This window comes from Mobula birostris, chromosome 14 (assembly GCF_030028105.1).
Source record: "Mobula birostris isolate sMobBir1 chromosome 14, sMobBir1.hap1, whole genome shotgun sequence".
NCBI classification, from domain to species: domain Eukaryota; kingdom Metazoa; phylum Chordata; class Chondrichthyes; order Myliobatiformes; family Myliobatidae; genus Mobula; species Mobula birostris.
Window position 1 is genome coordinate 85,741,176 of NC_092383.1, and position 17,116 is coordinate 85,758,291.

Consider the following 17,116-nt stretch of genomic DNA (forward strand, 5'->3'; position numbering starts at 1 on the left):
CAGGTCCTCCAGTCCTGGCAACATCCTTGTAAATCTTCTCTGTAGGTGACCAAAATTACACACAATACTTTTAATTAGGCCTCAACAACGTCTTATACAACTTCAACATAACGTCCCATTTCCTGTACTCAATACTTTGGCCTATGAAGGCCAATGTGCTCAAAAACTTTCTTTACAATCCTGTCTGTCTGTGACTCCACATTCAATGAATTATGGACCTCTATCCCTCCCAAAGTGCAACACCTTACACATGTCTGCATAAAATATCATCTACCATTTTTGCAGCTGTCCAGATCCCACCGTAAACTTTGATAGTCTTGATGTTGAGGATTTGGTTGAGGAGCTTCTGTCTCTCTCTCTCTCTCTCTCTCCCTCCTCCTTCTCCCTCTACCTCTCCCTCTCCCTCTCTACCTCTCTCTCTCTCTCTCTCCTCCTTCTCCCTCTACCTCTTCCTCTCCCTCTCTACTATCTTTCTACCTCTCCCTCTACCTCTACTTCTCTACCTCTCTCTCTACCACTCTCTACCTCTCTCTCTCTACCTTTCTCTACCTTTCTCTTTCTCTCTTTCTACCTCTTTCTCTCTCTACCTCTCTCTTTCTCTCTCTCTACCTCAGTCTTTCTCCCTCTCTACCTCTCTCTCTCTACCTTTCTCTTTCTCTCTCTCTCTCTCTACCTCTTTCTCTCTTTACCTCTCTCTTTCTCTCTCTCTATCTCAGTCTTTCTCCCTCTCTACCTCTCTCTCTCTACCTCTTTCTCTCTCTCTTTATCTCTCTCTTTCTCTCTCTCTACCTCTCTCTCTCTCCCTGCTTCTACCTTTCTTTCTCTACCTTTACCTCTCTCTCTCTCCCTCTACCTCTTTCTTTCTCTACCTCTCCCTCCCCCCCTCTCGCTCTCTCTCACACACACACACACTCACTCACTCACTCACTCACTTCCTGGTCACACAGCTCCACCGAGGTTGCTGCCCTGTAAACTGGCTGTCCAAGTGAGGCCACTGACCTTTGAAGTGCTCTGTAATGAGGGCTACAGTGAGGCTCCCCAGTTACACCATCGCCTATGTATTCCAACTACGTAGTGATAAGGAGCAGCCTATAAAGCAGCCAGATTCAAATGGCGTGACTCCTGTTACAGAAAAGCTAAAGCTTCTAGGAAAATACAGAAGCAGCCATACCACAATTACAAGTAATAATTGCTGAAAAATTACACATACATATAAAAATACAACCAAGCATAGGAGATTTAATCTACAAGAAAAATACAAGGAAATTAACAATTCTACAACCTAACCCAACATCACTTGACCTTATGATTTAGGCACCAAGATACAATAGTGCAGGTAAAGGTCCTTGAAGCATTAGGGGACTGTACACTGGGTCTATGTAGGATCGTTCTATATACATTTGATTTGCTGTATTTCCCCAATGTGAATTTAAAAGTCTATTCACATCAGGTCCAATATATACAGTGGCATGCAAAAGTTTGGGCACCCTTGGTCAAAATTTCTGTTACTGTGAATAGTTAAGCAAGTAAAAGATGACCTGATTTCCAAAAGGCATTAAGTTAAAGATGACACATTTCTTTAATGTTTGAAGCAAGATTACTTTTTTAATTTCCATCTTTTACAGTTTCAAAATAACAAAAAAGGAAAAAGACCCAAAACATAAGTTTGGGCACCCTGCATGGTCAGTACTTAGTAACACCCTTTTTGGCAAGGATCACAGTTTGTAAACGCTTTTTGTAGCCAGCTAAGAGTCTTTCAACTCTTGTTTGGGAGATTTTCGCTCATTCTTCCTTGCAAAAAGCTTCTAGTGCTGTGAGATTCTTGGGCCGTCTTGCATACACTGCTCTTTTGAGGTCTATCCATGGCCAAAAAGTTCTTTTTTAACTTCATCAGTCCACAGGACTTGTTTCCAAAATGCATTATACTTGTTTAGATGTTCCTTTGCAAACTTCTGATGCTGAATTTTGGCCGCAATGAGCAAAGGTATGTTTGGAGAAAAAAGGGTGCAGAATTTCATGAAAAGAACACTTCTCCAACTGTTAAGCATGGGAGTGGATTGATTATACTTTGGGCTTGTGTTGCAGCCAGTGGCACGGGGAACATTTACTGGTAGAGAGAAGAATGAATTCAATTAAATACTAGCAAATTCTGGAAGCAAACATCACACTGTCTGAAAAAAAACGAAGATGAAAAGAGGATGGCTTCTACAACAGGATAATGATCCTAAACACACCTCAAAATCCATAATGGATTACCTCAAGAGGCGCAAGCTGTAAGTTTTGCCATGGCCCTCACAGTCCCCCGACCGCAACATCATCGAAAATCTGCGGATAGACCTCAAAAGAGCAGTGCATGCAAGACAGCCCCAGAGTCTTACAGCACTAGAAGCCTTTTGCAAGGAAGAATGGGCAAAAATCCCCCAAACAAGAATTGAAAGACTCTTAGCTGGCTACAAAAAAGCACTTACAAGCTGTGATACTTACTAAAGGGTGTGTTACTAAGTACTGACCATGCAGGGTGCCCAAACTTTTGCTTCGGGCCCTTTTCCTTTTTTGTTATTTTGAAACTGTAAAAGATGGAAATAAAAAAATTAATCTTTCTTAAAACATTAAAGGAATGTGTCATCTTTAACATTATGCCTTTTGGAAATCAGGTCATCTTTTACTTGCTTAGCTATTCACAGTAACAGAAATTTTGACCGGGGTGCCCAAACTTTTGCATGCCACTGTATGACCTTCCGATCTTCTCAGTTTTAATTGGATTTCTCTGTTCAGGTGGTTGCTTGTATTCCATAATCTCAACCAAGAGATTAAGTTGGAAGAGGGATAAGTCAGAAGAACAAGGAGGAGAGCTCTGAGAGGAGTCCTTTGCCTCTGCAGAAGTGTGGCTGGACAGCAGGCTGCTAACGTGCAAAACTTTGGAGTCGCAGCAAAGAGGTAGACCACCCAACCTATTGTCGTGAACCAGCTTCCTTTCTCTTCATCTGAAGGGTTCACATTTTCTTTTTTGCGCTGGAACCAACAAACGATTCAGAGATGGGGAGTGGAGCGAGTGCAGAGGACAAGGAGCTAGCCAAGAGGTCAAAAGAACTGGAAAAGAAACTCCAGGAAGATGCAGAGAAGGAAGCCAGAACAGTGAAATTGCTGCTTCTAGGTAATTGAGACATCTGAGATCCAAGTGGAAAGCTTTTGTTTTAATGAAAATGAATTTATAATTTATGGAAATTTTATTTTGATTAAACAAAGCTATGCTAGTTTACTAATCTTTATTTAAATGAATTTCAGTTTAAACCCACGCAACACACACAAAATGCTGGAGGAACTCAGTAGGCCAGGCAGCATCTATGGAAAAGAGTAAACAGTCAATGTTTCAGGCTGAGACCCTTCTTCAGGACTCATTAGGGTCTCAGCCCGAAACATCGACTGTTTACTCTTTTCCATAGATGCTACTTGGTTTGCTGACTTCCTCCAGCATTTTGTGTGAGTTGCTTCGATTTTCAGCATCTGCAGATTTTCTCGTTTGTTTTTTTCAGTTTAAACCCTATAGGATTAACTCCTAAAACAAATCTTTAAAGAAGGTAGAATGAAGGAGGAAATTAAATCAAGAAATTGCTGTTTATGTAGTGAGTTCAGCTATCTAATATATAAAAGACACCAAGTAACACCCAATTACTACACTTAACTATTCAGGACACATTTATGTGTTGAAATAAATGGATTAAGAAGAAAACTTGGAGCATTTGAAAACAAGAACATGCTTTCATCTAATGCCTGTCACATTAAAAGGTTTTATGAGAAATTATGTGACCTTAAAGCGTCATCACCATTCTAATTTTGGAAGCCTAGTACCCAATTGCTGCATATGGTCTCATGCTCTATAGAGGTGACTGAGTTATAAATGTTGACTCATCGTTAAAGTGGTAACATCTGCTTGAAAGGGTAGATTAGGACTTGGCTTTAAATCTCACCGAAAAATCCAAAGAAAGACCAAACATCCCTCAGGACAGACAGTTTGACAGTGTGCTCAAAACAATAGTTCAAAGTTTTAAAATACTTCCAGGATTTGGGGCTGGGGATAAAAAGAGGCAGAGCAAGAGGTTGCATTAAATCCCAACAAAGCACTGTTTCAGTCGAAACTGAAGCATCAGATCATCTAGTTCTGATGTCTGCAGGAAGAGATGAAGTCCTGAGAGACTGCAATAAAAGGCTAGAAAAATGGAGTTTGGAGAAGATGAATTTCAGAGTTGTGTACTGCATACGTACTTTGGTCGTCAATGAACCTTTGAACCTTTTAAAGGACAGATGGATCTGAGAAGCTAGAGTTGCTAGCCTTAGAAAAGAGAAGATTCTGAGATATAATAAACCCAAGAGATTCTGCAGTTGCTGGAAATTCAGAGCAACACACACAAAATATCAGAACACAGCAGGTCAGGCAGCTTCTATGAAGAGGAATAAGCAGTCAAAGCTTCAGGCCAAGACCCATCATCAGGACTAGAAAGGAAAGGGGAAGAAGCCAGAATAATAAGGTGAGAGGAGGGAATGGAGTATAAGCCTGCAGTGTTAAGTGAAACAAGCTGAGGGGGAAGTGGGTGAGTGGTCTCACCTATTACCTGCCAGCTTGTACTCCTTCTCCTCTCCCCACCTTCTCATTCTGTCTCCTTCCCCCTTCCTTTCCAGTCCTGGTGAAGGGTCTCAGCATGAAATGTCAACTGTTTATTCCTCGTCATAGATTGCTGAGTTCTTACCCCATCTTATGAAGATTGCAAGATTATTTGATGCAAATAACTATTAGTTTACCTAATATTCACAAAATGAATAAAGATAAATGATTTTTATTGGCAAAAGGATGAAAGCTAAAGGACATATATTAAAGATGATTTGCAAGTAACTAGGGGTGTCAAGAGTGAATGGCCAGCAACACACACCAAAGTTGCTGGTGAACGCAGCAGGCCAGGCAGCATCTCTAAGAAGAGGTACAGTCGACGTTTCAGGCCGAGACCCTTCGTCAGGGTCAGAATCATTTTCAAAATGAAATTAGGCAGTTAACAGAGAGAGAGTGAGAGAGTGAGAGAGAGAGAGAGAGAGAGAGAGAGAGAGAGAGAGAGAGAGAGAGGGAGAGAGAGAGAAGATTACAGGGCCTCAGGGGAAAATCAGTAAGTGAGACTCGATGGATTGTTCTTGCAAAGAACTATTAGCCAAATGAAATTCTAAGTGAGACTCTAAACCACAATCTATTGATTCAGAAGCCAGATTGCTACTACGGAGGCATCTGACATTTGCACTGAAACACTTTGTGGTCATACTTCCTCTGTGGTTTCTCGGAGTCCTTTCATTGAGCAATATGTAAATGTTTCATTAACTAATTGCTACAACTCCCTCAATTTATTCGAAGGAACTAAATTCAGCGAATCAGGAACAACTTTTTCCCCTCTGTCATCCGATTTCTAAATGGACATTGAACCCATGAACGATACCTCACTACTTTTCTTTTACTTCTGTTTTTGCACAACTTATTTAGTTTAATTTATATGCTTACTGTAATTCACAGCTGTTTTCCTATATTATCATGAATTGCATTGTACTGCCGCAAAGTTAACAAATTTCACGACAAATGCTGGTGATATTAGAAGTGATTCAGATTCTACCTTGTCTTCAATCTATTTATAGAATATATTTAAACTGTTTGGAAGGTCTGTTTAGTGAAGGTCATATTCTATTACCTTTTCACTGCCTCTTGTCTTGTTATATTCAAGGCTGCTTGATTTATTGTGACAGTCTTTGTCCTGAAAGTCCCAAGACCAATAACTATTATCTGTGGTTCTTTTACCAAAGAGATCTGTACTTTGACCACATCCTCTTGAGTACTAACTGCTGTTCCAAGTTGCTAATGCATTCGAGAAAGAATCACACTCCCAACGGAGAGAAGAGACAGAACCACAACGTCAGTGATGTAAGGGATGTGGGCATCACTTACAAGACCAGCAGTTACTTTTAATTTCTAATTCTAACCATCATTTACACTCAGTGGCCACTTTATTAGATACATTTAAATGTCTACTTGTGATTGCAAATATCTAATCAGCTAATCATGTGGCAGCAACTCGATGCATAAAAGCATGCAGATATGGTCAAGAGGTTCAGAGTTGTTCAGACCAAACATCAGAATTGAGAAGAAAAGTGATCCAAGTGATTTTACCATGGAATGATCATTATTGACTGATAGGTTGGTTTGGGTATCTCAGAACCTGCTGTTCTCCTGGGACTTCCATGCACAACTCTATCTAGAGTTTACAGAGAATGGCATGAAAATGAAAAAAAAACATCCAGTGAATGGCATTTCTGTGAACAAAAATGTCTTGTTAATGAGAGAGGATGGAGAAAATTGGCTGGACTGGTGCAAGCTGACAGGAAGACAACAGTAATTCAAATAACCACATATTACAACAGTTGTGTGCAGAAGAGCATCTCTGAATGTACAACATCTTGAACCTTGAAGAGGCTGGGCTACAGCAGCAGGTCATGAACATTCACTCAGTGGCCACTTTAGTAGATAAAGTCAAAAGTCAAAGTCTGTCCCGAGCCTTTGTGGCCCATCAGGCCGGTGCTTATGCTGGTTTCTGTGGCGTGAAGCGACTGAGAGTACAAGACTCCCTCCCAGATAGGACGCCAGTCTATTGCGAGGTTAACCCCCAGCATTTACCAGTACCCATTTTCAGCTGGGTGGACTGGAGCAGTGTATGGTTAAGTGCCTTGCTCAAAGACACAACACCTTGATCTTGGCCGAGACTCGAACCCACGACCTTCAGATCGTGAGCCCAACGCCCTATCCACTTGGCCATGTGCCAAGATAAAGGAGGTACCTAAAACTGGGGCCACTGAGTGTACAGCCATAAACACCGTGGTGCATGGGGTGAAGGTGCACCTATTATTACTAACGGGGAGGGAATTCCAGAATTCGGCCTCAGTAACAAATAAGGAAGGGGTGCTGATATGTTTACATCACACACAAAATGCTGGAGGAAATCAGCAGGGCATGCAGCCTCCATGGAGAAGAATAAACAGTGAATATTTCGGGCCATCTCTATCAGGACTGGAAAGGAAGGAGACAGCAACCAGAATCAGAAGATGGGGGTGGAATCAGAAGTTGGCAGGTGATAGGCAAAGAGGGGGAAGGTGGGTGGGTGGGATTGGGGGAATGAAGTGAGGAGCTGGGAGGTGATAGGTGGAAAAGATAAAGGGCTGAAGAAGAAGGGATCTGATAGGAGAATGGACATGGGAGAAAGGGAAGGAGGAGGGGCACCAGAGTAGGTGATAGGCAGGTGAGGAAAAGAACAGGGGTAAGAAGAGAGCTGGAATTAGGAATGCAAAAGGAGAGAAGGGGAGGTGGGGGAGACATTACTGGAAGTTAAAGAAATTAATGCTCATGCTTGGAAATCAGGATGTTGTGTGACTTGAAGGGGCACCACAAGAGGTTGTACTCTCTTGTGCCCACTAGCCTTGTCTTTGTTTAATGTGACTCTGAGGCTTTGAGATGGAGCTTTGGCAAATAACTACAAGGCTTTGTTCACCATTTAATTGCATTGAAATCAGCGTTTTCAGCAGTCTTTTCGGATATCATCCTTTCACTCATGCTAAGTATTCAATCACCAAGACTCATTGCACTCTAGACCAGGAGCTTCCGTGGGGAGTCTCCTGCTTGGCTTGTTTAACTTGCTGGAATATTCATTTTTTGGGAAGTACAACCACTGAGTTTTGGACTGAGGCACAGTTGTCCAAAGTGTAGGTTGGGGATGGTAAATGAGATTCAAGTAGATTATTGGAACAATTGAAAGAACACACAAACACACTCCCTGTAGATGAACAGGCAGTCCCCGTGTTTCATAAGTGATCTATTACTGAGAAGTTCCCATTTGCCAGTTTCTCTGTAAATCAGAAACATTCACTTTCTATAGTTACCCATATCCTAACACACTGAATACACACACTATAATTATTTAATTTCACTGAATAGTCACCTTAACACTAACCAAATTAAACTAATGAAATATGTTGTTCTCAGTCATTATCGAACACCACAAAGAATTTTATTATGATGACTATCTTGTAAATAGGGTGGAGGGGGGTGGGGAGATACGTCTCTACCAAAGGAGTTGTAAAGCGCCCTTCCCTCCACAGCCTATAAGTCATTCTTCGGTAAGGTGTAGCGTCTGCTTAGCCCCACGATCAGGGTCATGCGAAGCCGTGGGAGCAGGTGGTGGATGGTCGTATGAGCAGTTGATACATATCACAGGTCCTGGTTATGTGACCACTGACACCAGGCAGACAATCGCTGAAGAGTATTGATAATAGCTGGGGTCACCCATCTTGTAAAGACACTGCCCAAAAGAAGGCAATAGCAAACTACTTCTCTAGGAAAATTTGCCAAGAACAATAATGGTCATGGAAAGACCATGATCGGCTACCGTCATAGAGCACAGCACATAACGAACAAACGATCTTGTAAAATGCTTTAAAAATGTATGGAAGAATTTCTATTAAATTGGATATCCGTAAGTTAGATCATCCATAAACAGGAAGCCCTTGTATTTATCATTTGAAACAGATTCTCACATGAATGCACTTTAATGGGGATGGGTCCAAGGATTTCAAAGGCATGTGCAAGCATGAAAAAAGACTCCATGAGCATGATTTGTGTCTCCAAGGAAGAGATCAGCCATGAACCTATTTAATAATTAAACAGGCAAAGATGTACGGGAGGAGGGTTCACATATTTCTGTTTATTTTTCTTACTGTCTTCAATACACACCTGATATCACTCCACTATCCTACAAATTCAGACGACTTTATTCAGTTTGAATGCATTCTCCATACATTTCCAGACATTTTAACATCTGGATAGCGATAACCTGCTACAGTTTTATCTTGTCTTCTGCACTACTGGAATCTAAAAGATCTTAAGTTTAAAAACAGCTGATGAGAACTTAAATTGATTCTGGAAACATTAATCTCAGCAGGAGCAGCTTATGACTAAAGAACAGACATCTGTATGCTTGAAGTGAAACACTTGTCACACAGTGCAAGACTCAAATTGAAAAGAAAAGCCCGGTCAAACGTCAAGACAACAAGTTTGAAAGTACTTGAATTTCTGCACATGAGCTTAAAGTTTTCATGATTTCTTTAGTCAGAGAGCAGTGAATCTGTGATACTGGGATATATCCTAGGATGCACTGGGACACATTATCAGTGATGCAACCTGGGTCATCAGGTGTTTTGGGTCTTTCAACATCAGACACCCTCACCCAGGTGACCCAACCAGAGTTGATTTGACCCTGGCTTGGGTCCCAGCAGCATTGGCTCACAAGTCACATCTCTTGACACATAGCCACCTGGAGTGGAATTCATTGTCAGCAGACTGTGTGGAGGTCAAGTCATTGGTCCTAGAACCCTCCAAGTCAGTGAAGAGCAAGGAAGTCTAGGACCAGAAGGCGCAGCCTCAGAATAGAAGGAAGATCTTTATTTAGCCGGTGGAGGCTAAGTCATTGGGTACATTTAAGGTGGAGGTGGATAGATTCTTGATTAGTAAAGGTGTCAAAGATTACCAGGGAGAAGGCAGGAGAATGGGTTTGAGAGGGATTATAAATCAGCCATGACTGAATGTCAGAGTAGACTCAAATGACCTAATTCTGCTCCTATGTATTATAGTGATTGTCAGAAAGAACCTGTAGCCTCACACACATGTATGGGGTGCTTCCTCCACTATTCAAGCAAATTGTTAGCCTCCATCAACAAAATCTGACAATCTGACAGGAGTGAGACGTTAGTGCAAACTGCCACAGGATAAGTTAGTGGCACCCACAGAAGCAACATGAATAAAAAAAAAACTTGTATCGACCCTGCACTTTTTTATGTCCCAGTATAATTTAGAGCAAATGAAGTGCTTTAAGGACTGACATCTCTATTGCAATGTATGCAGCCAAGCTTCCAGAAACACCAAGATGGTAAATGGCCAAGAAACTTGTGTTTATGGGATACAATTTAGCCAGAACTTTATAATCAATATATTATTACATTACATTATTATTTAATATGTGAAGGATCCTGAGGAAGGGTCTTGGCCTGAAACGTCAACTAAACGCTGGTCTAGATAGACTGGAAAGTCAGGGTGTCGGGATCGGAGGCGAGAGTGGGGCTGATTTTGCTTGCTTTCCTACAACGTTCACTTCTCTCCCCATGGTGCTGAGATTATCCTGGGCTGCTGTGCTTCGTGTCTGTGAGCTTCAAGGTGATTTGCCCTGCTAATATCATGAACAGATACTGAGGCTTTACGCCTACCTGGGGCTGCTCCAGGGATTTGATTCTAAGGACTCAGTTTGGTTCGGAATGCTGTTGCTCACTTCTGTTGTTGGTGTAATTTGTGTTTTTTTTTCTCCTCTGCGCACTGAAAGTTGGTCTTTTATTTTTTTTAATTGGGTTCTTTCAGCTTTCTTACTTTGCAGCTGCCTGGAGGCAGACAAGGTTGTATAATTTATACATACTTTGATAATAAATGTACTTTGAATCTTTATTCCTCTCCCTAGCTGCTGCCTGACCCGCTGAGTTCCTCCAGCATTGTGTGTGTGTATGTGTGCGTTACTCCGGATTTCTAGCATCTGCTGAATCACTTGTGTTTATTATTTCTTAAAATTTATTATATAAATAATAATTATTAGGTTCTTTTGTATTTTATTCCAAAATTACTTGAAGAGTTCGAGTATTAGGATATCCAACACAAACTCCAGTGAATTAGAAGCAAGTCACAAATGAACCAGAGGAAGGGACAAACGGTGGTAAATGGAATTCAAGTAGGTAATAAATGAGTCTTTTTGGATACAAGTTCCATCTCTAGCCTTCAATTCATCCAGAAAATTTAATTTAAAAACTCATTAAAACAGTGCAAGAACTTACATGCACCAATTAGCTATGTTGATTTTATTTGTACACTGCCCCCTAACAGGTATAAATATAGGAACACCATCTGGTTCGCTATTGCTCTTAAGGGCATGAAATCTGCTGTCCTCATTTGGTCTGCAGACCCACAGCAAGGCCCCCTGAAGTAGTCCAAAGTTGCAATGGTCAAAAATTGTAAGGATAGAACAAGGATAGCTCATCCAGCATTAGCTTGGAACTAGCCAACCTATAGACCTGTAAGCCTTTCTTTCAATGAGCACATTGATGGTGTAATGCACAACTAGTAGAGCTGCTGCCTCCCCTCTCCAGCAAGCCCGGTTCAATCCTGACTTCTGGTTCTGTCTGGGTAGTGTCTGCACATCATCTCTGTGTGGACCTCCACTGGGTGATTTGGATTCCTCCCACATCTGAAGGACATGAATATTGGTAGGTTAATTCATCATCATCATTATGTGCAGTGTCGTATGACGCAGGTGATCATGGTCTTTCCATGACCATGATTATCCTTGGCAAATTCTTCTACAGAAATGGTTTACCATTTCCTTCTTCTGGGCAGTGTCTTTACAAGGCAGGTGACCCCAGCAATTATCAATACTCTTCAGAGACTGTCTGCCTGATGTCAGTGTTTCCATAACTAGGACTTGTGATATGCACCAGCTGATCATACAACCATCCACCACCTGCTCCCATGGCTTCATGTGACCCTGACTGGTGGGGGGGGGGGGGGGGTCTGCTAAGCAGGTGCTACACCTTCCCTAAGTGTAGCGGAGGAAAGAAGCGCTTTACACCTCCTTTGGTAAGATCATTTCTCCACCCCATCACCCAAAGGAAGAATTATTTCAGTTATTGGAAAAATATTGTGGTATACAGTTTGTTATACTGATTTCAAAAGAGGAATGCAAGTTGAGTAAGATAGCAGAACAATATCGCTAACAAAATTGCTACAACATTGAATATATAAATGTGGCAGGACAATAAAAGAAAATGGGAAGCATGGAGAAACCTAGCCCAAAGATATAGGACGCAAACAACAGGAATTCTGCAGATGCTGGAAATTCGAGCAGCACACATCAAAGTTGCCGGCGAAAGCAGCAGGCCAGGCAGCATCTCTAGGAAGAGGTACAGTCGACGTTTCAGGCTGAGACCCTTCGTCAGGACTAACTGAAGGAAGAGCTAGTAAGAGATTTGAAAGTGGGAGGGGGAGGGGGAAATCCAAAATGATAGGAGAAGACAGGAGGGGGAGGGATGGAGCCAAGAGCTGGACAGGTGATTGGCAAACGGGATATGAGAGGATCATGGGACAGGAGGCCCGAGGAGAAAGACAAGGGGGGGGGGTGCGAAACCCAGAGGATGGGCAAGGGGTATAGTCAGAGGGACAGAGGGAGAAAAAGGAGAGTGAGAGAAAGAATATGTGTATAAAAATAAATAACAGATGGGGTACGAGGGGGAGGTGGGGCATTAGCGGAAGTTAGAGAAGTCGATGTTCATGCCATCAGGTTGGAGGCTACCCAGACGGAATATAAGGTGTTGTTCCTCCAACCTGAGTGTGGCTTCATCTTTACAGTAGAGGAGGCCGTGGATAGACATGTCAGAATGGGAATGGGAAGTGGAATTAAAATGTGTGGCCACTGGGAGATCCTGCTTTCTCTGGCGGACAGAGCGTAGGTGTTCAGCAAAGCGATCTCCCAGTCTGCGTCGGGTCTCGCCAATATATAGAAGACCACATCAGGAGCACCGGACGCAGCATATCACCCCAGCCCAACTCACAGGTGAAGTGTCGCCTCACCCGGAAGGACTGTTTGGGGTCCTGAATGGTGGTAAGGGAGGAAGTGTAAGGGCATGTGTAGCATTTGTTCCACTTACAAGGATAAGTGCCAGGAGGGAGATCAGTGGGGAGGGATGTTCGTGACACTTCTCACGGTCTTAAACTTTTCGATGATTTTAAGTTCCCTGGCCCCCACCGCTTTATTTTCACAATGGATGTCCAGTCCCTATATACTTCCATCCCCCATCAGGAAGGTCTCAAAGCTCTCCGCTTCTTTCTGGATTCCAGACCTAATCAGTTCCCCTCTACCACCACTCTGCTCCGTCTAGCAGAATTAGTCCTTACTCTTTATAATTTCTCCTTTGGCTCCTCCCACTTCCTCCAAACTAAAATTGTAGCTATGGGCACCCGTATTGGTCCTAGCTATGCCTGCCTTTTTGTTGGCTTTGTGGAACAATCTATGTTCTGTGCCTATTCTGGTATCTGTCCCCCACTTTTCCTTCGCTACATCGACGACTGCATTGGCGCTGCTTCCTGCATGCATGCTGAGCTCGTTGACTTTATTAACTTTGCCGCCAACTTTCACCCTGCTCTCAAGTTTACCTGGTCCATTTCGGACACCTCCCTCTCCTTTCTAGATCTTTCTGTCTCTGTCTCTGGAGACAGCTTAGCCACTGATGTCTACTATAAGCCTACTGACTCTCACAGCTATCTGGACTATTCCTCTTCTCACCCTGTCTCTTGAAAAACGCCATCCCCTCCTCGCAATTCCTCCGTCTCTGCCGCATCTGTTCTCAGGATGAGGCTCTTCATTCTAGGACGAGGGAGATGTCCTCCTTTTTTAAAGAAAGGGGCTTCCCTTCCTCCACTATCAACTCTGCTCTCAAATGCATCTCCCCCATTTCACGTACATCTGCTCTCACTCCATCCTCCCGCCACCCCACCAGAAATAGGGTTCTCTTGGTCCTCACCTACCACCCCACCAGCCTCCGGGTCCAACATATTATTCTCCGTAACTTCCGCCACCTCCAACGAGATCCCACCACTAAGCACATCTTTCCCTCCCCCCCCCCCCGCTTTCCGCAGGGATCGCTCCCTACGCGACTCCCTTGTCCATTCGTCCCCCCATCCCTCCCCACTGATCTCCCTCCTGGCACTTATCCTTGTAAGCGGAACAAGTGCTACACATGCCCTTACACTTCCTCCCTTACCACCATTCAGGACCCCAAACAGTCCTTCCGGGTGAGGCGACACTTCACCTGTGAGTCGGCTGTGGTGATATACTGCGTCCGGTGCTCCCGATGTGGCCTTCTATATATTGGCCAGACCCGACGCAGACTGGGAGACCGCTTTGCTGAACACCTACGCTCTGTCCGCCAGAGAAAGCAGGATCTCCCAGTGGCCACACATCTTAATTCCACTTCCCATTCCCATTCTGACATGTCTATCCACGGCCTCCTCTACTGTAAAGATGAAGCCACACTCAGGTTGGAGGAACAACACCTTATATTCCGTCTGGGTAGCCTCCAACCTGATGGCATGAACATCGACTTCCCTAACTTCCGCTAATGCCCCACCTCCCCCTCGTACCCCATCTGTTATTTACTTTTATACACACATTCTTTCTCTCACTCTTCTTTTTCTCCCTCTGTCCCTCTGACTATACCCCTTGCCCATCCTCTGTGTTCCCCCCCTCCTTGTCTTTCTTCCCGGACTTCCTGTCCCATGATCCTCTCGTATCCCTTTTGCCAATCACCTGTCCAGCTCTTGGCTCCATCCCTCCCCCTCCTGTCTTCTCCTATCATTTTGGATCTCCCCCTCCCCCTCCCACTTTCAAATCTTTTACTAACTCTTCCTTCAGTTAGTCCTGACGAAGGGTCTCGGCCTGAAACGTCGACTGTACCTCTTCCTAGAGATGCTGCCTGGCCTGCTGCGTTCACCAGCAACTTTGATGTGTGTTACGAAGATATAGGACATATGGGAGGAAGAAGGTGAATAGAAAGACATTAAGGGAAGCCAGCTGGATGTAAGCTATCTCTTCCTTTGCTACTTACTTATCTTGAAAGGTTTAATACTCCTATTCTTTAGCCAATATTGATGGATTACGTCAGACCACACACAAATCTGTGATACACCATGTAAAATCACCCTCCTCTGCTTTACCATGATAACTAAAATCTCCCCCTGTAAGAAGAGTCCACCCCAATAAGCTGGCTGGTCTGATCTGTGCCGACTGACACTTGCTTCAGATTGACAGCTACTTGCCTTCTGGTATCGGGCAGTTTCCAGAAGCAGGTTACATTTAAACAACTTTGCTTATTACTTCAGGGAGCTGGTCCATGACAAGGGGTACAGGATGTCCATTGAATGGCACTGGGTGCCACAACAGCGTAACGGTCAGCATGATGCTATTGCAGCTCAGAGTTCAGAGTTCAATTCCAATGTTGTCTGTAAGAGACTTTGTATGTTCTCCCCGGGACCATGTGGGTTTCCTCCGGGTGCTCCAATTTCCCCCCACAGTCTGAAGTTGTACTGGTCAGTAGGTTAACTGGTCACTTGTCAAGTCAATGTTATGATGATGATAATGATGATAATGATGATGATGATGATGGCAATGTTAATTGGTCATTCAATAGGTGGGTTGCTGGGCAGTGCAACCTGGTGGGCTGGAAAGGCCTATTCCACACTGTATCTCTAAATAAATAGACAAATAGATGTGGACTTTCTAACGATTGTCTGAAAAGGAGAGATTTAAAGGGGATCAGGTAAAATAGAGGGATTAAATTAGAAGGTCCTGATGAAGGTTTGCAGCCCAAAGTGTCGCCTCTTTATTACTTTCCATAGATGCTGTCCAGCCTGCTGAGTTCCTTCAGTATTTTATGTGTGTTAGTCTGGATTTCCAGCACCTGCAGAATCTCTTATGATTAGATTAGAAAGGATCAGTTCAGAGTTCAAAGTTCAAAGTAAGTACATTATCAAAGTGCATAGGTATATGTTACTGTAAACTACCTTGTGATTTATTTTCTTGCAAGAGGAAAATGCAATAGAATTTTACAAAAAAATGTATATATACAGGAGCTGTTTTCTACAGCTTGTAGTCTTCTCCCTGCAATGGCCAATGGAGCTACACCTGACAGCTGCGATCTCTTTCATATACAAGATGGGCCCATCGTGGAGTAACATCCACCAGAGCCATATCTCAAACTCCACCCTTCTCCACCATGTGGTTGCCATGGTAACCGTGATGACCATCTGCTGACTGCTTCTGGGCGGCAGCAGCAGCAGGCTTCACCTTTCAGTCCACTGGTGTACAAGAGTGATGGCCAAGGCTTGTTGTGTCCAAGAGATTCTGGGTTCACAGGCTGAGCCAGAGTGTAATTATACTTTATGCTTTATTGTCGCCAAACCATTGATACTAGAACGTACAACCATCACAGCGATATTTGATTCTGTGCTTCCCGCTCCCTGGATTACAAATCGATAGTAAATATTAAAAATTTAAATTGTAAATCATAAATAGAAAATAGAAAAATGGGAAGTAAGGTAGTGCAAAAAAACCGAGGGGCAGGTCCGGATATTTGGAGGGTTTGGCCCAGATCCGGGTCAGGATCCGTTCGGCAGTCTTATCACAGTTAGAAAGAATCTGTTCCCAAATCTGGCTGTACAAGTCTTCAAGCTCCTCAGCCTTCTCCCGGAGGGAAGAGGGACGAAAGGTGTGTTGACTGGGTGGGTCGTGTCCTTGATTATCCTGGCAGCACTGCTCCGACAGCGTGCGGTGTAAAGTGAGTCCAAGGACGGAAGATTGGTTCGTGTGATGTGCTGCGCCGTGTTCACGATCTTCTGCAGCTTCTTCTGGTCTTGGACAGGACAACTTCCATACCAGGTTGTGATGCACTCTAGAAGAATGCTTTCTATGATGCATCTATAAAAATTAGTGAGGATTTTAGGGGACAGGCTAAATTTCTTTAGTTTTCTCAGGAAGTAAAGGCGCTGGTGGGCCTTCTTGGCAGTGGACTCTACTTGGTTGGACCAGGTCAGGTCGTTTGTGATATTGACCCTGAGGAACTTAAAGCTTTTGACCTGTTCCACTTGTGCACCACCGATGTAAATTGGGTCGTGCGGTCCGCTACTCCTTCTGAAGTCAACAACCAATTCCTTCGTCTTGCTGACATTGAGGGATAGGTTATTGTCTTCGCACCATGCCACCAGGTTCTTAATTTCCTCTCTGTACTCAAACTCATCATTACCCGAGATACGGCCTACAATTGTTGTGTCATCAGCAAACTTATATATTGAGTTCGATGGAAACTTGGCTACACAATCATGGGTGTACAGTGAGTACAGCAGGGGGCTGAGTACACAGCCTTGTGGGGCACCGATGCTCAGAGTGATTGTAGAGGAGAG

At 43.5% G+C, this 17,116-nt stretch overlaps 1 protein-coding gene across 1 annotated transcript in view; it reads left to right on the top strand.

Moving 5' to 3' along the window:
• The first annotated feature begins 3,029 nt into the window (after nucleotides 1-3,029).
• The window catches only part of LOC140210046 (guanine nucleotide-binding protein G(t) subunit alpha-2), a 119,403-nt gene continuing 105,316 nt past the window's right edge, over nucleotides 3,030-17,116 (top strand). The window contains exon 1 of the mRNA XM_072278820.1: nucleotides 3,030-3,154. Within this exon, the coding sequence (XP_072134921.1) occupies nucleotides 3,037-3,154 (118 nt within the window). The 5' untranslated portion in view covers nucleotides 3,030-3,036. The remainder of the gene's footprint in view (nucleotides 3,155-17,116) is intronic.